General features: G+C 36.0%; 1 protein-coding gene across 2 annotated transcripts in view; it reads left to right on the top strand.

Annotated features, from left to right (window-relative positions):
• Window positions 1-907: 907 nt before the first annotated feature.
• LOC126203707 (low-density lipoprotein receptor-like) overlaps window positions 908-13908 on the top strand; it is an 87497-nt gene continuing 74496 nt past the window's right edge. For both annotated transcript variants that reach the window (XM_049938078.1, XM_049938077.1), the window contains exon 1: window positions 908-1016. In XM_049938078.1, the coding sequence (XP_049794035.1) occupies window positions 935-1016 (82 nt within the window). In that variant the 5' untranslated portion in view covers window positions 908-934. The remainder of the gene's footprint in view (window positions 1017-13908) is intronic.

The following is a 13908-nucleotide window of genomic DNA, read 5'->3' as shown; positions in this document are numbered from 1 at the left end:
GGCACAATAAAAAGATTCACACAATTAAAGCTTTCTGCCTTTGTTATAATCTAAGTATTACATGTATAAGTGTGTGGAGGAGTTTGAAAATCCTTCAATACCTGGAAAAAGAAGAAGAAGAAGGCATGGCCTTTGCCCACGCTAAAGAGTTTATTTAATATATGCACTGACAAACAGAAAACATGATACGCATTAGTAGCTATGATTATGGGTTATGCAGACCAATTTATCTGCACAGCCCCCCTTAAAAAATCTGTATGACTATGGAGACAATACAAATAAACTACTAAAAAAGAAAATGGAGTTTGTTGCCAATGCTGCACTACAGCAGTTTGTCCATAAATTATCCTATCCTTCCATGGTGCTGTTAGAGCCGTTTGCATTACGTTCATATACTATTCACTTCATATTGCATTTTAACCAACTATGAAAGTCTGCACATTAGTTTTGTAGTTATGACACTTGAACTATGGCTCTTTAAAGAATTTTGTGTAACAGAACACTGTGAACTTGATCTTATGGATGTAAATGAAAGAACCAGTTGAACATAATAAGAGTTTCAAGGATGTCAGGTAGCCTTGACCCCTCGTGCAACTCACAGTGGCAGGTTACTTCTTCACAATATAAGAAAGAGTGGGCAGGAGGAGATATGATTACAAAAAGGAATGACAAAGCATTCAATACCCTCCTGATAATGAACTCATTTCATAGGTTATTAAGTAATTCATTCACCCCACAAACATGACAACACTACCAATTTTTAAGTCTTTTGTTACACAGTGGCCAACCACCATCTGGAATCTTGCAAGTCACTTGCCCTTGAAAGGAAACATGTATTAAAAAACGAACAATCATAACAGCAACCTCTAATAAAAGTGGCTATGGCACAGCGACTTTCAGATGAGGTGCAGCAGACCTGGTTTGGAGAGCCTCCATGACACACACAATGTTGAATTTACTAGCTACTCTTTTCTGTGTGTATTTGGCACAATCTAGTGCCATTCTCACCAGCAGCTGTAAGTTTGACCACTAATTTGTTCCTAATTGAAATGCACAATTGCTTGAGTTTGGTACTAAGAGGCTTTGGCTTCCATGTTTAGAATATCTGTTGTCTTCTTTACTGTGTTCATTAGTTATAAAAAGATTTTGTACAGTGATTTTATTTTGTAATCCTGCAATATCATAGGATACAAAAGTAGAATTTGTTGTTGGAGTTGAGTATAAATTTTGTGACTCCATATATCTGTCTTAAGTATAGACAACATGTGTCTTCATATTATAGCTGTTCAGTGCTTCACATATGAAGCTGTATTGATTTTCAAGGGCACCAGGTAGCCCCAGGACAGGTAGTTAAATTGAAACATGGGAAGAGACAGTAACTGCCCTGTAGTGGACATGTATGTCATTATTAACTGTCCAGTTGTATAAATGTAACTTTGGAAAAAAATATAATATATTTTAAGAATGGTCCAACAAAGATTTGAAATCTGCAGCAGTTTTTGAAATTTCTGTGCCGCAGCAAATTGTCTTCATGGGTTGAATCCAGATGTAAGTGGAATATAACAATAATAGTCATTGCAATTTATGACTATGAAATCAGTACTACAACCATACGAAACTCTTTTTGAAATAATTTAATCTTCAAAAGATTTGATTATTTCTTTTTGTGCAGTAAAAATGTTTTCTTTATATCTTGATAGATGACATATGACAAAGAAAATCCAGTAATGATGTAAGCCTTCATAGAATATAACTACTTCAACATTATTATTTTCAGATTATCAACTGTTTGCTGAAATAAATTTTTAGCCATCCATTGAGGAAAGATACTTTCTATATCTTGACAGGAGTAAACTTTTAAGTGATGTAGGACAATGTGTTATTACCTTACGAATAGTGTGTTTGAAAGCATGATACCTGTTCCAAACTGCAGTAATTATGTTCATCCTTCATATGTTTACTGCTTATAAAGCAGCTCTATACTGTCAATGTTATATTTGTGGATACTATCTTCCAGTGGCTGCTTCTGCTCATCAATGTATAACTTGTTTCGTGGCAAGATTTACAAAACGCTCTGTCTTAATTAATGAAGAAAGAGAACATTTCACAATTACGTGATGACAGAGTGATTTTAAGATTGAAAATGCACTTCTTTTTTGACATAGTTCCTTTTCAGTTCAAAGCACACTGACCAACATTATTCAACTGAGTAAACTTCACCACCAGTGTATGATTCTGAGGGTGCCAAAATCGTTTGTGGCTACTGGGACCCTACCTCTTTGTTGAGTTCAGAATGTCCTCTATTTTATTTTATTTTATTTTATTTGCACATCAAGTTCCATATGACCAAATTAAGGAACAAATCTCCATTGTCATGGAACATGCCATACATGAAATTACAACATAAAAGTAATAACAGGTAAAAATAAAATGTTTATGAACACAAAAAAAGTCAGTCCATAAGTTTAAGTAAGTGCTATCAACAATACAACAAGAGTCAGCTTAATTTTTCAAGGAACTCCTCGACAGAATAGTAGGAGTGATCCATGAGGAAATGCTTCAGTTCTGATTTGAAAGCATGTGGACTACGGCTAAGATTTTTTAATTCAAGCAGTAGCTTATTGAAAATGGATGCAGCAGTATACTGCACACCTTTCTGCACAAGAGTTAAGGAAGTCCAATCCAAATAAAGGTTTGATTTCTGCTGAGTATTAACTGAGTGAAAGCTGCTTATTCTTGGGAAAAAGCTAATATTGTTAACAAGAAATGACAGTAAGGAATGTATATATATTGAGAGGCTAATGTCAAAATACCCAGACTAGTGAACAGGGGTCGACAAGAGTTTTGTGAACTTACCCCATTTATTGCCCGAACCACCCATTTCTGAGCCAAAAATATACTTTTAGAATGGGAAGAGTTACCCCAAAATACAATACCATATTACATAAGTGAATAAAATAAGCAAATTAGACTAATTTTCATGCCGAATGACCACTCACTTCAACTATCGTTCAAATAGTAAAAATGGCAGAATTAAGTCTTTGAACAAGATCCTGAATGTGGACTTTCCACAACAGTTTACTATTTATGTGAACATCTAGAAATTTGAGCTGTTCAGTTTCACTAATCATATGCCCATTCTGTGAAATTAAAATGTCAGGTTTTGTTGAATTGTGTGTTAGAAACTGTAAAAACTGAGTCTTACTGTGATTTAGCATTAGTTTATTTTCTACTAGCCATGAACTTGTTTAACCCATCCAGTACCTCACAGAGAAAAGAGACTATAGCATTTTCAGTTGTTAAGTGACTTCTAAAGCCGAACTGTATATAAAGTGATCAATTATCCAATTATCCTTCATTTTCAGTTGTTAAATGACTTCTAAAGCCGAACTGTACGTAAAATGAACAATTATCCTTACATACACAGCCTTTTCAATAACTTTAGTAAACACTGATGGCACAGAAATACGTCTAAAATTGTCTACATTATCCTTTTATCCCTTTTTTAAAGAGTCTTTACTACTGAGTACTTTAATCGTTTAGGAAACTGACCACTCCCAAAGGAAAAATTACAAATATGGCTAAATACAGGGCTAACACGTGCAGCACACTACTTTAATATTCTGCTAGGCACTCGACTATATTCATGAGAGTCCTTAGTCTTCAGTGATTTAATTAAAGACTAACTCTCCCCCTTGTCAGTATCACAGAGGAGTGTTTCAGACATCAATCTTGGGCAGGCATTTGCCAAGAAAGTTATATGATTGCATGTAGAAACTAAATTTTTATCTAATTCACTAGCAATGCTCAGAAAATGATTGTTAAATATTGTACATATATCTGATTCATCAGTAACAGAAATATTTTTCCTATGAACTCACTTTATATCGTCAACCTTGTGCTGCTGACCACACACTTCTTTCACAGCTGACCATATGGTTTAAATTTTATCCTGTGAATTAGCTGTTCTATTTTCATATCACATACTCTTTGCCTACCTAATAACATTTTTAAGCACTTTACAATACTGTTTGTAATGGGCTACTGTAGCTTGATTGTCACTACTTCTAACATTTTGATATAATTCCTGCTTTGTTCTACGTGATATCCCTATCCCACTTGTCAGCCACCTAGGCTGCCTATTACTGCTAGTATCCCGTTCAGGATGTTCTAATGGAAAGCAACTCTCAAAGAGCATGAGAAATATGTTGAGGAAAGTATTATATTTATCATCTATGTTATTGGCACTATAAACATCCTGCCATTATTGTTCCTTGACAAGGTTTAAAAAACTCTCTGTTGCTGTTGGATTAACTTTCCTACATAGTTTGTAATTATATGTTACATTTGTTTGAGTACAAAAGCCTTTTAGTGTTAATAAAATTTGTGCATCATGGTCTGAAAGGCCATTCACCCTTGTGCTAACAGAATGCCCATCTAGTAAAGAAGAATGAATAAAAATATTATCTGCAGCTGTGCTACTGTTCCCCTACACCCTAGTTGGGAAAAATAGTCTGCATCAGATCATATGAATTTAGGAGATCTACCAACATCCTTCTTCTTGCACCATCATATACAAAATTTATATTGAAGTCATCACATATAACTAATTTCTGGTACTTCCTACAAAGTGAATCAAGAACCCCCTCTAGCTTGAGGAGAAGTGCACTGAAGTCAGAGGTGGGGGACCTATAAAAAACAACAATTAGAAGTTTAGTTTCACTAAATTCAACTGCCCCTGCATAACATTCAAATATCTGTTCATTGCAGTACCGTGATACATCTATGGAGTCAAATGGAATAGTGTTTTTTACATACATAGCCACTCCCCTACCCAGCAAGGAACTCCATGTAAAACAGCCAGCTAATCTGTATCCTGGTAAAGGAAGCCTCTGAATTGTAAAATTTTGTAAGTGGTGCTCTGACATGCCAAAAATTTTAGAGTCAACATATGTAAACAGCTCACTAACTTTATCTCTAATAACTCTTACATTTTGATGACATATGCTAATTCCTTCTCTAATTGGAAACATGACGTCCTCCGAAGGTGAGCCCTTAGTTAGAGGGACTTCCTTTAAGCAGATATACCTATCAGCTGACTTCAATCTGAAAAAAATGGCTCTGAGCACTATGGGACTTAACAGCTGAGGTCATCAGTCTCAATCTAAAAAAGGTGCAGTTCTAACACCAACTACTACAGTAATTTTTCCATGAGTGATCCCACCACCACCCACTATACTGTCACCTATAAGCTTTGCCAGCCTCCCCTTCCCATACCTATTGAGGTGCAAGCCATGCCTAGTGAAACCCAGCTGATGGGCGCAGCTGGCACCACTGAAATGTGACCCACATCCTCTGCCTTCAGCTCCCTCTCCAGCCCCATGTTAATGGGGTAACAGCAACATTAAGAAAAGGCCGATCATGAAACTGAAACAGTTGCATGAAATGCACATTAGTGCCACCAGTTTGAGTAGCTATCTTTACCAGGTCACCACCTACATCATATTTCCCATCCCAATTATCCTCCAATAATAAATTTGTTTATTTATGAGAATAGGCAGTACTAGGACTTGAAGCAAATCCAGAGAACAGCACAATTTTGCAGTCCAGGCTTCCTCTCTCAAACTTGTTTATCCAGTTTGTATAAAAGACTTCCTGTTATTGTTTCACCCTTTGTGAATTAATCAAAAAGAAATATTCCTTTTGAAGATGATTTTGTCATTTTTTTAGGGTTCCATACATCAATGGTAAGAAGGAACCCTTTAGAGGATCACTTTGTTGTCTATCTGACTACTAAAACCCATTTTCTCATGAACGGGTAGATGTATCACATTGAAATTTATGTCACATATTAAGGTTTAGCAGTGTAAAAAATTGAAGCTGCTAAGTCAATGAAATCAAAAGATATGGCCATATTTTGATACTCTCAAACTCATTCATCAAGACCTATAGTGTACTTCCCATTGGCCTAGAATCATGACATTTGGCATGAAGAAAGGTCCCACATACAAGTAAAGGGAAAAATTCGAAATTGTTAATTGGTAATTATATCGTACAAAAAAATTGTTTTTTGGTAATTTGTTATACAACTCTCTCTCTCTCTCTCTCTCTCTCTCTCTCTCTCTCTCTCTCTCTCTCTCTCTCTCCCTCTCTCCATCAATCTGTTAAGATGCATTTTTCTTATGAATTGGTAGATATATCACGTTGAAATTTATGTCACATACATAGGTCTGTGGTCTCCTTGTGGTTAAGGTTTTAAGGCAATGCAATCAAAAGATATGCCCATTTATTTTAAATATTATTATACTTGCAAACTCGCTTATTAAAACCTGTAGGGTACACCCAGTTGGCCTGTAATCATGAAATTTGGCAAAATGCAAGGTTGCAGAGTACAAGTAAAAGGGAAACATTAGAAAATGGTTAATTTAAATGATTAATGGAAAATCTCATATAAACCAAGTCCTACATGCACCTGGCCAATTTTTTGTTGCAGAACTACTATCTTCCCCTCACTCACTTTCTGCTTTAGTTTCTGTTTTGTTACTTAAGTGATGTGATGGATCTCTACATTTTGACCATAGTAACAATGGATCTACACGAATTTCATGAACTGACACTGCAGATCACTCCAAGCATGAGTTTCTGTATCCAAAATATTCTTGGTGGTTGCCTCAGTAGGCCTATATAACGCTGTATGAGGTAACAGAGTGGAAGTAATCAAAGTACACTGTCCTTTGCGTTTCAGTGTCAGAGGTAGTAGAGATCATTCTTAAAGTTAAGATATCAGCATTCAGTTCCTGCACAAGATCTTGAATGTGATACTTCTGTCTACCCTCAGTCCTAACAATTTGAAATGGTTAACTTCTCTGACTATGTAACCATTTCTGGACAGTAAAATTTCACTTTTAAAAGTTCAGTGCCCGAAACTGTATGAATTGTGTTTTGTTATAGTTAATTGTTAATCTGTTCCCTGAAAGCATATGCTGATGTTACTGACCACCCTATTAGCTGCGTCATTTAACTGCATTCTATGTCTTCTATAATAACACTTTTTTCATCTGCAAAAAGAACAATTTTTGTGTCAGTTATCATGCTTAGTGGCAGATTGTTGATTTACACCAAGAAAAGCTGTCGATCCAGAAGAGAACCCTGTGACACCCATCACTTTACATGACCACAGTCAGCTTCAAACCTCTTATCTGTCTGTGGGCACTGGAGGACAGCCTTCTGCTTCGTGGTTCTAAGATATGAAGCAAACTACGGTATTGTTGAGCTTCTTCCCTAAATCCATAATTTTCCACATTACACAAAAGCATGCACTGTCCACACAATCAAATGTTCTTGTTATATCAAAGAAAATGCCTGCTGCCCTCAACCCATCATCAACTCCTGCTAGTTCCTCACATATAAAATAGTAAATAACATATTCTGTGGTTACTCCCTCCTCAAGCCAAACTGAGTTTGGAAGCTAATTATGTGTACTGAGGTGTGTGACTACTATCTTATACCTTCCTTCTGCAAATTTTTTTGAAAACACTGATAATAAAGAAATTTGGCAGTAATTGTATATGTTATCTCTTTCACCCATTTTATAATGTAGTTTCAGTTATGAGTATTTCAATCTGTCGAGAAACTGATAACATCTGAAAGACTCATTGCAAAGGGACTAAATATAGAACTAATGTATGGTGCATTGGTCTTCATAATCCTGCTTAAAATATCATCATACCCGTGGAAGTCATTACTCTTTAATAAAATAATAACTGATTCAGTTTCATCTTTGCTTGTTCCCTATAGTTCCACATGATGTAATTGTCGTGGAGCACTTGCTTTCAAGAGTTTTACATATTTACCTGTACCAATAAAATTCTGATTTACCTTTCCGACTATTGACAAGAAGAGAGGGGTTAAATATGTTGAGCAATCATGTTCTGCCTGATACCTTCTTCAAAATTTACCACATAGTTTTAATTTTGTTCTGAGAGCTTTCTATTATCTTAGTGCAATACAATGTTTTAGCCTGTCTGATGACATTCCACAAACTTTGCTGTATTGTCTACAGTAAAATTCTTTTACCAAGCTCTTCATATTGTGATACAGCTCTCACTTTCTCCTACATTATATTCTAATGCCATTAGTTATCCAAATTGGTTGCTTATAAGTACTGCACATGTGCCTGCACTTTTTATCAGGAATGAGCTATTAAAGAAAGTGATGAAGGTTTGAAGTAATGTATATTTGCCATTCTAGTCATTTGTATTGTCAACTTTTTGCCAAGTTAGGCCTTCAGTGTTTCTTTAAATGACTGCACTGCAGTTAGACTCATGTTCCTAAATTTTTTGTTTACAACTTTAGGTTATGACTCTGCCTTGCTTCCTTCCAGTATTATTGTCTGTGCATCATGGTTTTACAGTCTGTACCAACATTTCTCAAACTATGACCATAAATTAGAGAACAATCTATAAATATATTGTCTATGATAGCTGCTGTTTCCCTAAACTCTAGTTGGAAAGTATACTGTCCCTGCCAGATTGTGAGATTAAAGTAAATCCGTAAACATTCTTTTTACTGGAGAATCAATGAGAAAATTAATATTGAAATCCTCACACAAAATCAATACATGTTTCATAAGAACTAGGCCTAGCACAGCATTAAGTCTGGAGAGGAAAAACCCTGTAGTCTGATCTGGGGGATTTGTATGGATCTATAATGAAAAGTTTTTTTCCTGCTGAAAATTCAAACTCTCCTGCACAATCTTCAAATATTTGACCTTTACATGTTTTGACAGGTCAACTCTTGAATGAGACATTACATTTGGCATAGATGGCCACTCCTTCCTTCTACAATGAACTTGTCGCATGTATTTTAGACAAGATAAACCACTCCAAGAGAAGCCTCAGTATTTCTTTACTGCGTAAATGATGCTCTGAGATGCGTGAAATGGCAGTGTCAAGATGTATTAGCAAATTCATCTACTTTGCCTTTAATTGCCCTAATACTTTTATGAAATAAAACTAGTGGACCTTCTGATCTGGATTTCCCAGTTATTAAACTATATTTTGGCGTCAAATGACCCTTCCTGAAGCAGGGATACCTCCTAGCTCACTTTGTCCTATAAAGGGCTAGCCCTTCCCCATGTTATCACTGAAATTTGGTCTTGAGTGATGCCACATTTACCTACTATCTTGTTAATTATAAGCTTCCACAACCATCCCTTCCCAATTTTATTTAGGTGCTGGCCATGTCTAATATAGCCAGACCTATGCCTGCTCTCAACTGGAACCCCCCCCCCCCCCCAAAATGCTATGTCAACAATCATCAGTGACCTCTCAAGTCCCATATTAACTCACCTCACAGAACTGATAGCTACGGACCACCACTTAAATAATTTGACAATTCAGAGACTTCATTTACCAGAAACAGATTAGCTGGCTGTTTTACAAGGAGGTCTTTATAGAGTGGTGGACTGGCTATGTACATAGAATACAGTATTTCATTTGATTCCATGGACGTATCATGGCACTGCATTGAACAGGTTTTTGAATGTTGTGCAGGGGCAGTTGAATTTAGTGAAACTAAACTTCTAATTGTTGTTGTTTATAGGTCCCCCACCTCTGACTTCAGTGCACTTCTCCTCAAGCTAGAGGGGGTTCTTGATTCACTTTGTAGGAAGTACCAGAAATTAGTTATATGTGATGACTTCAATATAAATTTTGTATATGATGGTGCAAGAAGAAGGATGTTGGTAGATCTCCTAAATTCATATGATCTGATGCAGACTATTTTTCCCAACTAGGGTGCAGGGGAACAGTAGCACAGCTACAGATAATATTTTTATTCATTCTTCATTACTATATGGGCATTCTGTTAGTACAATGGTGAATGGCCTTTCAGACCATGATGCACAAATTTTATTAACACTAAAAGGCTTTTGTACTAAAACAAATGTAACATATAATTACAAACTATGTAGGAAAGTTAATCCAACAGCAACAGAGAGTTTTTTAAACCTTGTCAAGGAGCAATAATGGCAGGATGTTTATAGTGCCAATAACGTAGATGATAAATATAATACTTTCCTTAACATATTTCTCATGCTCTTTGAGAGTTGTGTTCCATTAGAACATCCTGAACGGGATACTAGCAGTAATAGGCAGCCTAGGTGGCTGACAAGTGGGATAAGGATATCACGTAGAACAAAGCAGGAATTATATCAAAATGTTAGAAGTAGTGACAATCAAGTTACAGTAGCCCATTACAAACAGTATTGTAAGGTGCTTAAAAATGTTATTAGGAAGGCAAAGAGTATGTGTTATGCAAATAGAATAGCTAATTCACAGGACAAAATTGAAACCATATGTTCAGTTGTGAAGGAATAGTCCAGTCAGCAGCACAAGGTCGACGACATAAAGTTAGTTCCTAGTAAAAATACTTTTGTTACTGATAAGATTTCACTAAGGAAGACACCATGGTTATGTGGGTGGGCCAGGTAATAGTATTGACAGAAATCCTGGGTACAGTATAGGGTGTAACCTGGAAAAGATTGCATCAGCATCGAAGCATACTCTCGAGTTTGAACACTTCTGTCAAGAGAGTTAATTTGGAGATGGAACAGCTGCTTATGCCGGGTGCAGGGTCACACATTGGTGTGGTTCCTGTTGATTCTCTCAATAGGTGGGATTATACTAGGCACGGCCTTCACCTCAACAGGAAAGGGAAGGGTAAACTGGCTGGGAAAATAGCAGGAAAGTTAAAGGGGGGAGGGGAGAGGGGGGGGGGGGCACTGTCACGAGTGATAAAATACCAGTGGTTATAGGGTTCAGAAAAGGCCCTTTTTTTAGGGTAAGGAGGATACAAAGAAACCAAGTTTTAAGAGAGGTTAGGATTGAGACAAACCTTCAGTTTGAGAAAGAAACCAAAAATATAATTCTGCCTTATTACATCAGCATAAACAGCTGTTGGTTAACAATTTTCAGCAATCAGCAGAAATTTCAACTCTACCCGATTTTAACTCAGTCAATGTGAAATGTCAGCTATCTCTGTTCCATCAAAATATTTGAGGGCTGAGAAATGAAATTAATGAATTAATTATCTGCATAGCTGAATTAGAGTCCTCAAACCCAGCTGACATAATCTGCCTCTCTGAACATCATATGACACCTGGTATAGGACTTCCAAGTGTTACAGGATTTAGCTTAGCATCTCACTTTTATAGAGCAGAAATGGAGAAAGGAGGAGTTGCCACATTCATCAGGAACCATCATAAATTTAAAAACATAGACATTCATAAATTTTGCCTAGAACAGCATGTGGAAGCATGTGCAATAGAGGTAGACTTTCACCAAAAATCCTTCATAATATTGAGTGTATATCGAGCACCTGCAGGTAACTTTTATCTGTTCATATACCACCTTGAAGCTGCACGGCTCATTTAAAACCAAAAACAAAGAAATAGTGGTTGCTGGTGACTTCAATATAGATTTCCTTAAAGACTCTCCCAATAAGAACTTATTTGAGTTAGTAACACTATCATTCAACTTAATTCCCACAGTAAAGTTCCCCACTACGGTAGCCAATTGCTCACAAACAGGCATTGATAATATCTTTACAGAAAAGTCCAATGAACAAAATTATATTACAAAACCAATAGTCAATGGCCTCTCAGACCATGACATGCAGTTCCTTCTGTTAAATGTTAATGCTGAACAGGATATAAAATCTGTTCAATCTGAACTCAAGAGGGTAATCAATAAGCCAAAAACTGATTATTTTAGAACACTCCTCAGAGACATTCACTGTAGTGATGTTTACAGTGCTCATGGCATGAATGAAAAATATAACACTTTTGATAATAAAGTGCTTACCTTATTTGAACACTGTTTTCCCCCAAAACTAATCAAGGTTACAGCAAAGCCGTGGATTACTCAAGGAATAGAGGTATCTTGTAAAACAAAAAGAAAACTGTATCTGAAACAGTTCTGATGTTGATACTATAGCACATTACAAGAAATACTGCAAAATATTAAAGACTGTAATACAGACATCAAAGCAAATATATTACAAGAAAAAGATAGTCATATCAGATAACAAAATAAAGACAATATGGGATACAGTGAAGGAGAAGACCGGTAGAACCAGATATGAAGAGAGACAAATAGCATTAAGAGTAAATGATACATTGGTGACAGATGTGTATAGTGTTGCAGAACTTTTTAACAAACATTTTATAACTGTTACTGAAAATATGGGGTTGTTAGGTTATGTATGGCCGTGCGGTTAAAGGCGCTGCAGTCTGGAACCGCAAGACCGCTACGGTCGCAGGTTCGAATCCTGCCTCGGGCATGGATGTTTGTGATGTCCTTAGGTTAGTTAGGTTTAACGAGTTCTAAGTTCTAGGGGACTAATGACCTCAGCAGTTGAGTCCCATAGTGCTCAGAGCCATTTTTTTTAGGTTATGCAGATGCTGCTATGGAATACCTCAGACCAGAAATTTCAAGTAACTTCCATAATATGAATTTGACGCTCACTACTGCAGCAGAAGTAATGTCCATCATAAAATCTTTAAAATCAAAAACATATAGTGAGTATGATGAAATATAAACAAAGTTAATTAAAGAATGTGATTCTGAGTTAAGTAATATATTATGTCATTTATCAGTGGAATATTTCCTGAATGGTTGAAATATGCTGAAGTTAAGCCACGGTTTAAGATGAGAGATAAAGAAACAGCATCAGATTTCTGTCCAATTTCACTTTTTCCAGCATTCTCAAAAATTTTAGGAAAGATAGTGTACAATTGGCTTTATAACCATCTTATCACAAATAACGTACTGTCAAAGTCGCAGTTGGGATTTCTAAAGGGTTCTGATATTGAGAAGGCTATCTACATTACAGGGAAAGTGTACTTAATTCATTAGACAAAAACTTGCAGGCAACTGATATATTTTGTGATCTGTCAAAGGCATTTGACTGTGTAAATCACAATATCCTTTTAAGTAAATTAGAATATTATGGTGTAACAGGAAATGCTGCAAAATGGTTCAAATCTTATATCTCTCACAGGAAACAAAGGATGTTATTAGGTAAGAGACATGTATTAAGCTATCAGGCATCATCCAACTGGGAATTAATTGCATGTGGGGTCTCACAATGTTCCATCTTAGGGCCCTTACTTTTTCTTGTGTATATCAATGACCTTTCGTCAGTAACATTACCAGGTGCCAAGTTTGTTTTGTTTTCTGATGATACAAACATTGCAATAGATAGCAAATCAAGTGTAGTCTTAGAAAGATCAGCTAATAAAATATTTGTGGACATTAATCACTGGTTCCTAACCAATTCTTTGTCACTAAACTTTGAAAAAACACACTACATGCAATTCAGAACTTGTAAGGAGTGTCCCATGAGTATATGCCTAACATACGATGACAAGCAGATATAAGAAGGGGATAGTGTTAAATTTTGGGATTACAGCTTGATAATAAATTCTATTTGGAGGAGCACACCACAGAACTGCTGAAGCTTCTTAATAAATCTCTATTCGCAATATGAATTGTGTCAGACATAGGGGATATAAAAATAAAAAAGCTGGCACACTACGCTTACTGTCATTTCATAATGTCATATGGGATTATTTTTTTGGGTTATTCATCAAGCCAAGCTAAAGTTTTCCAGGCACAAAAACGTGCAATAAGAGTTATATGTGGTGTGAACTCAAAAACATCCTGCAGAAGCCCGTTTAGGGAACTAGGGATACTAACTACTGCTTCCCAATATACTTATTCCTTAATGAAATTTGTCATTAAAAATATATCACTTTTTCAAACAAACAGCTTAATTCATGGAATCAATACTAGAAATAAGAATAATATTCACAAGGATTTAAAGTTACTTATTCTTGTACAAAAA

The sequence above is a fragment of the Schistocerca nitens genome, chromosome 9, assembly GCF_023898315.1.
Source record: "Schistocerca nitens isolate TAMUIC-IGC-003100 chromosome 9, iqSchNite1.1, whole genome shotgun sequence".
In the NCBI taxonomy this organism is placed as follows: domain Eukaryota; kingdom Metazoa; phylum Arthropoda; class Insecta; order Orthoptera; family Acrididae; genus Schistocerca; species Schistocerca nitens.
Note: the sequence above shows the minus strand (reverse complement) of the source record. Positions and strands in the feature narration are given on the sequence as shown.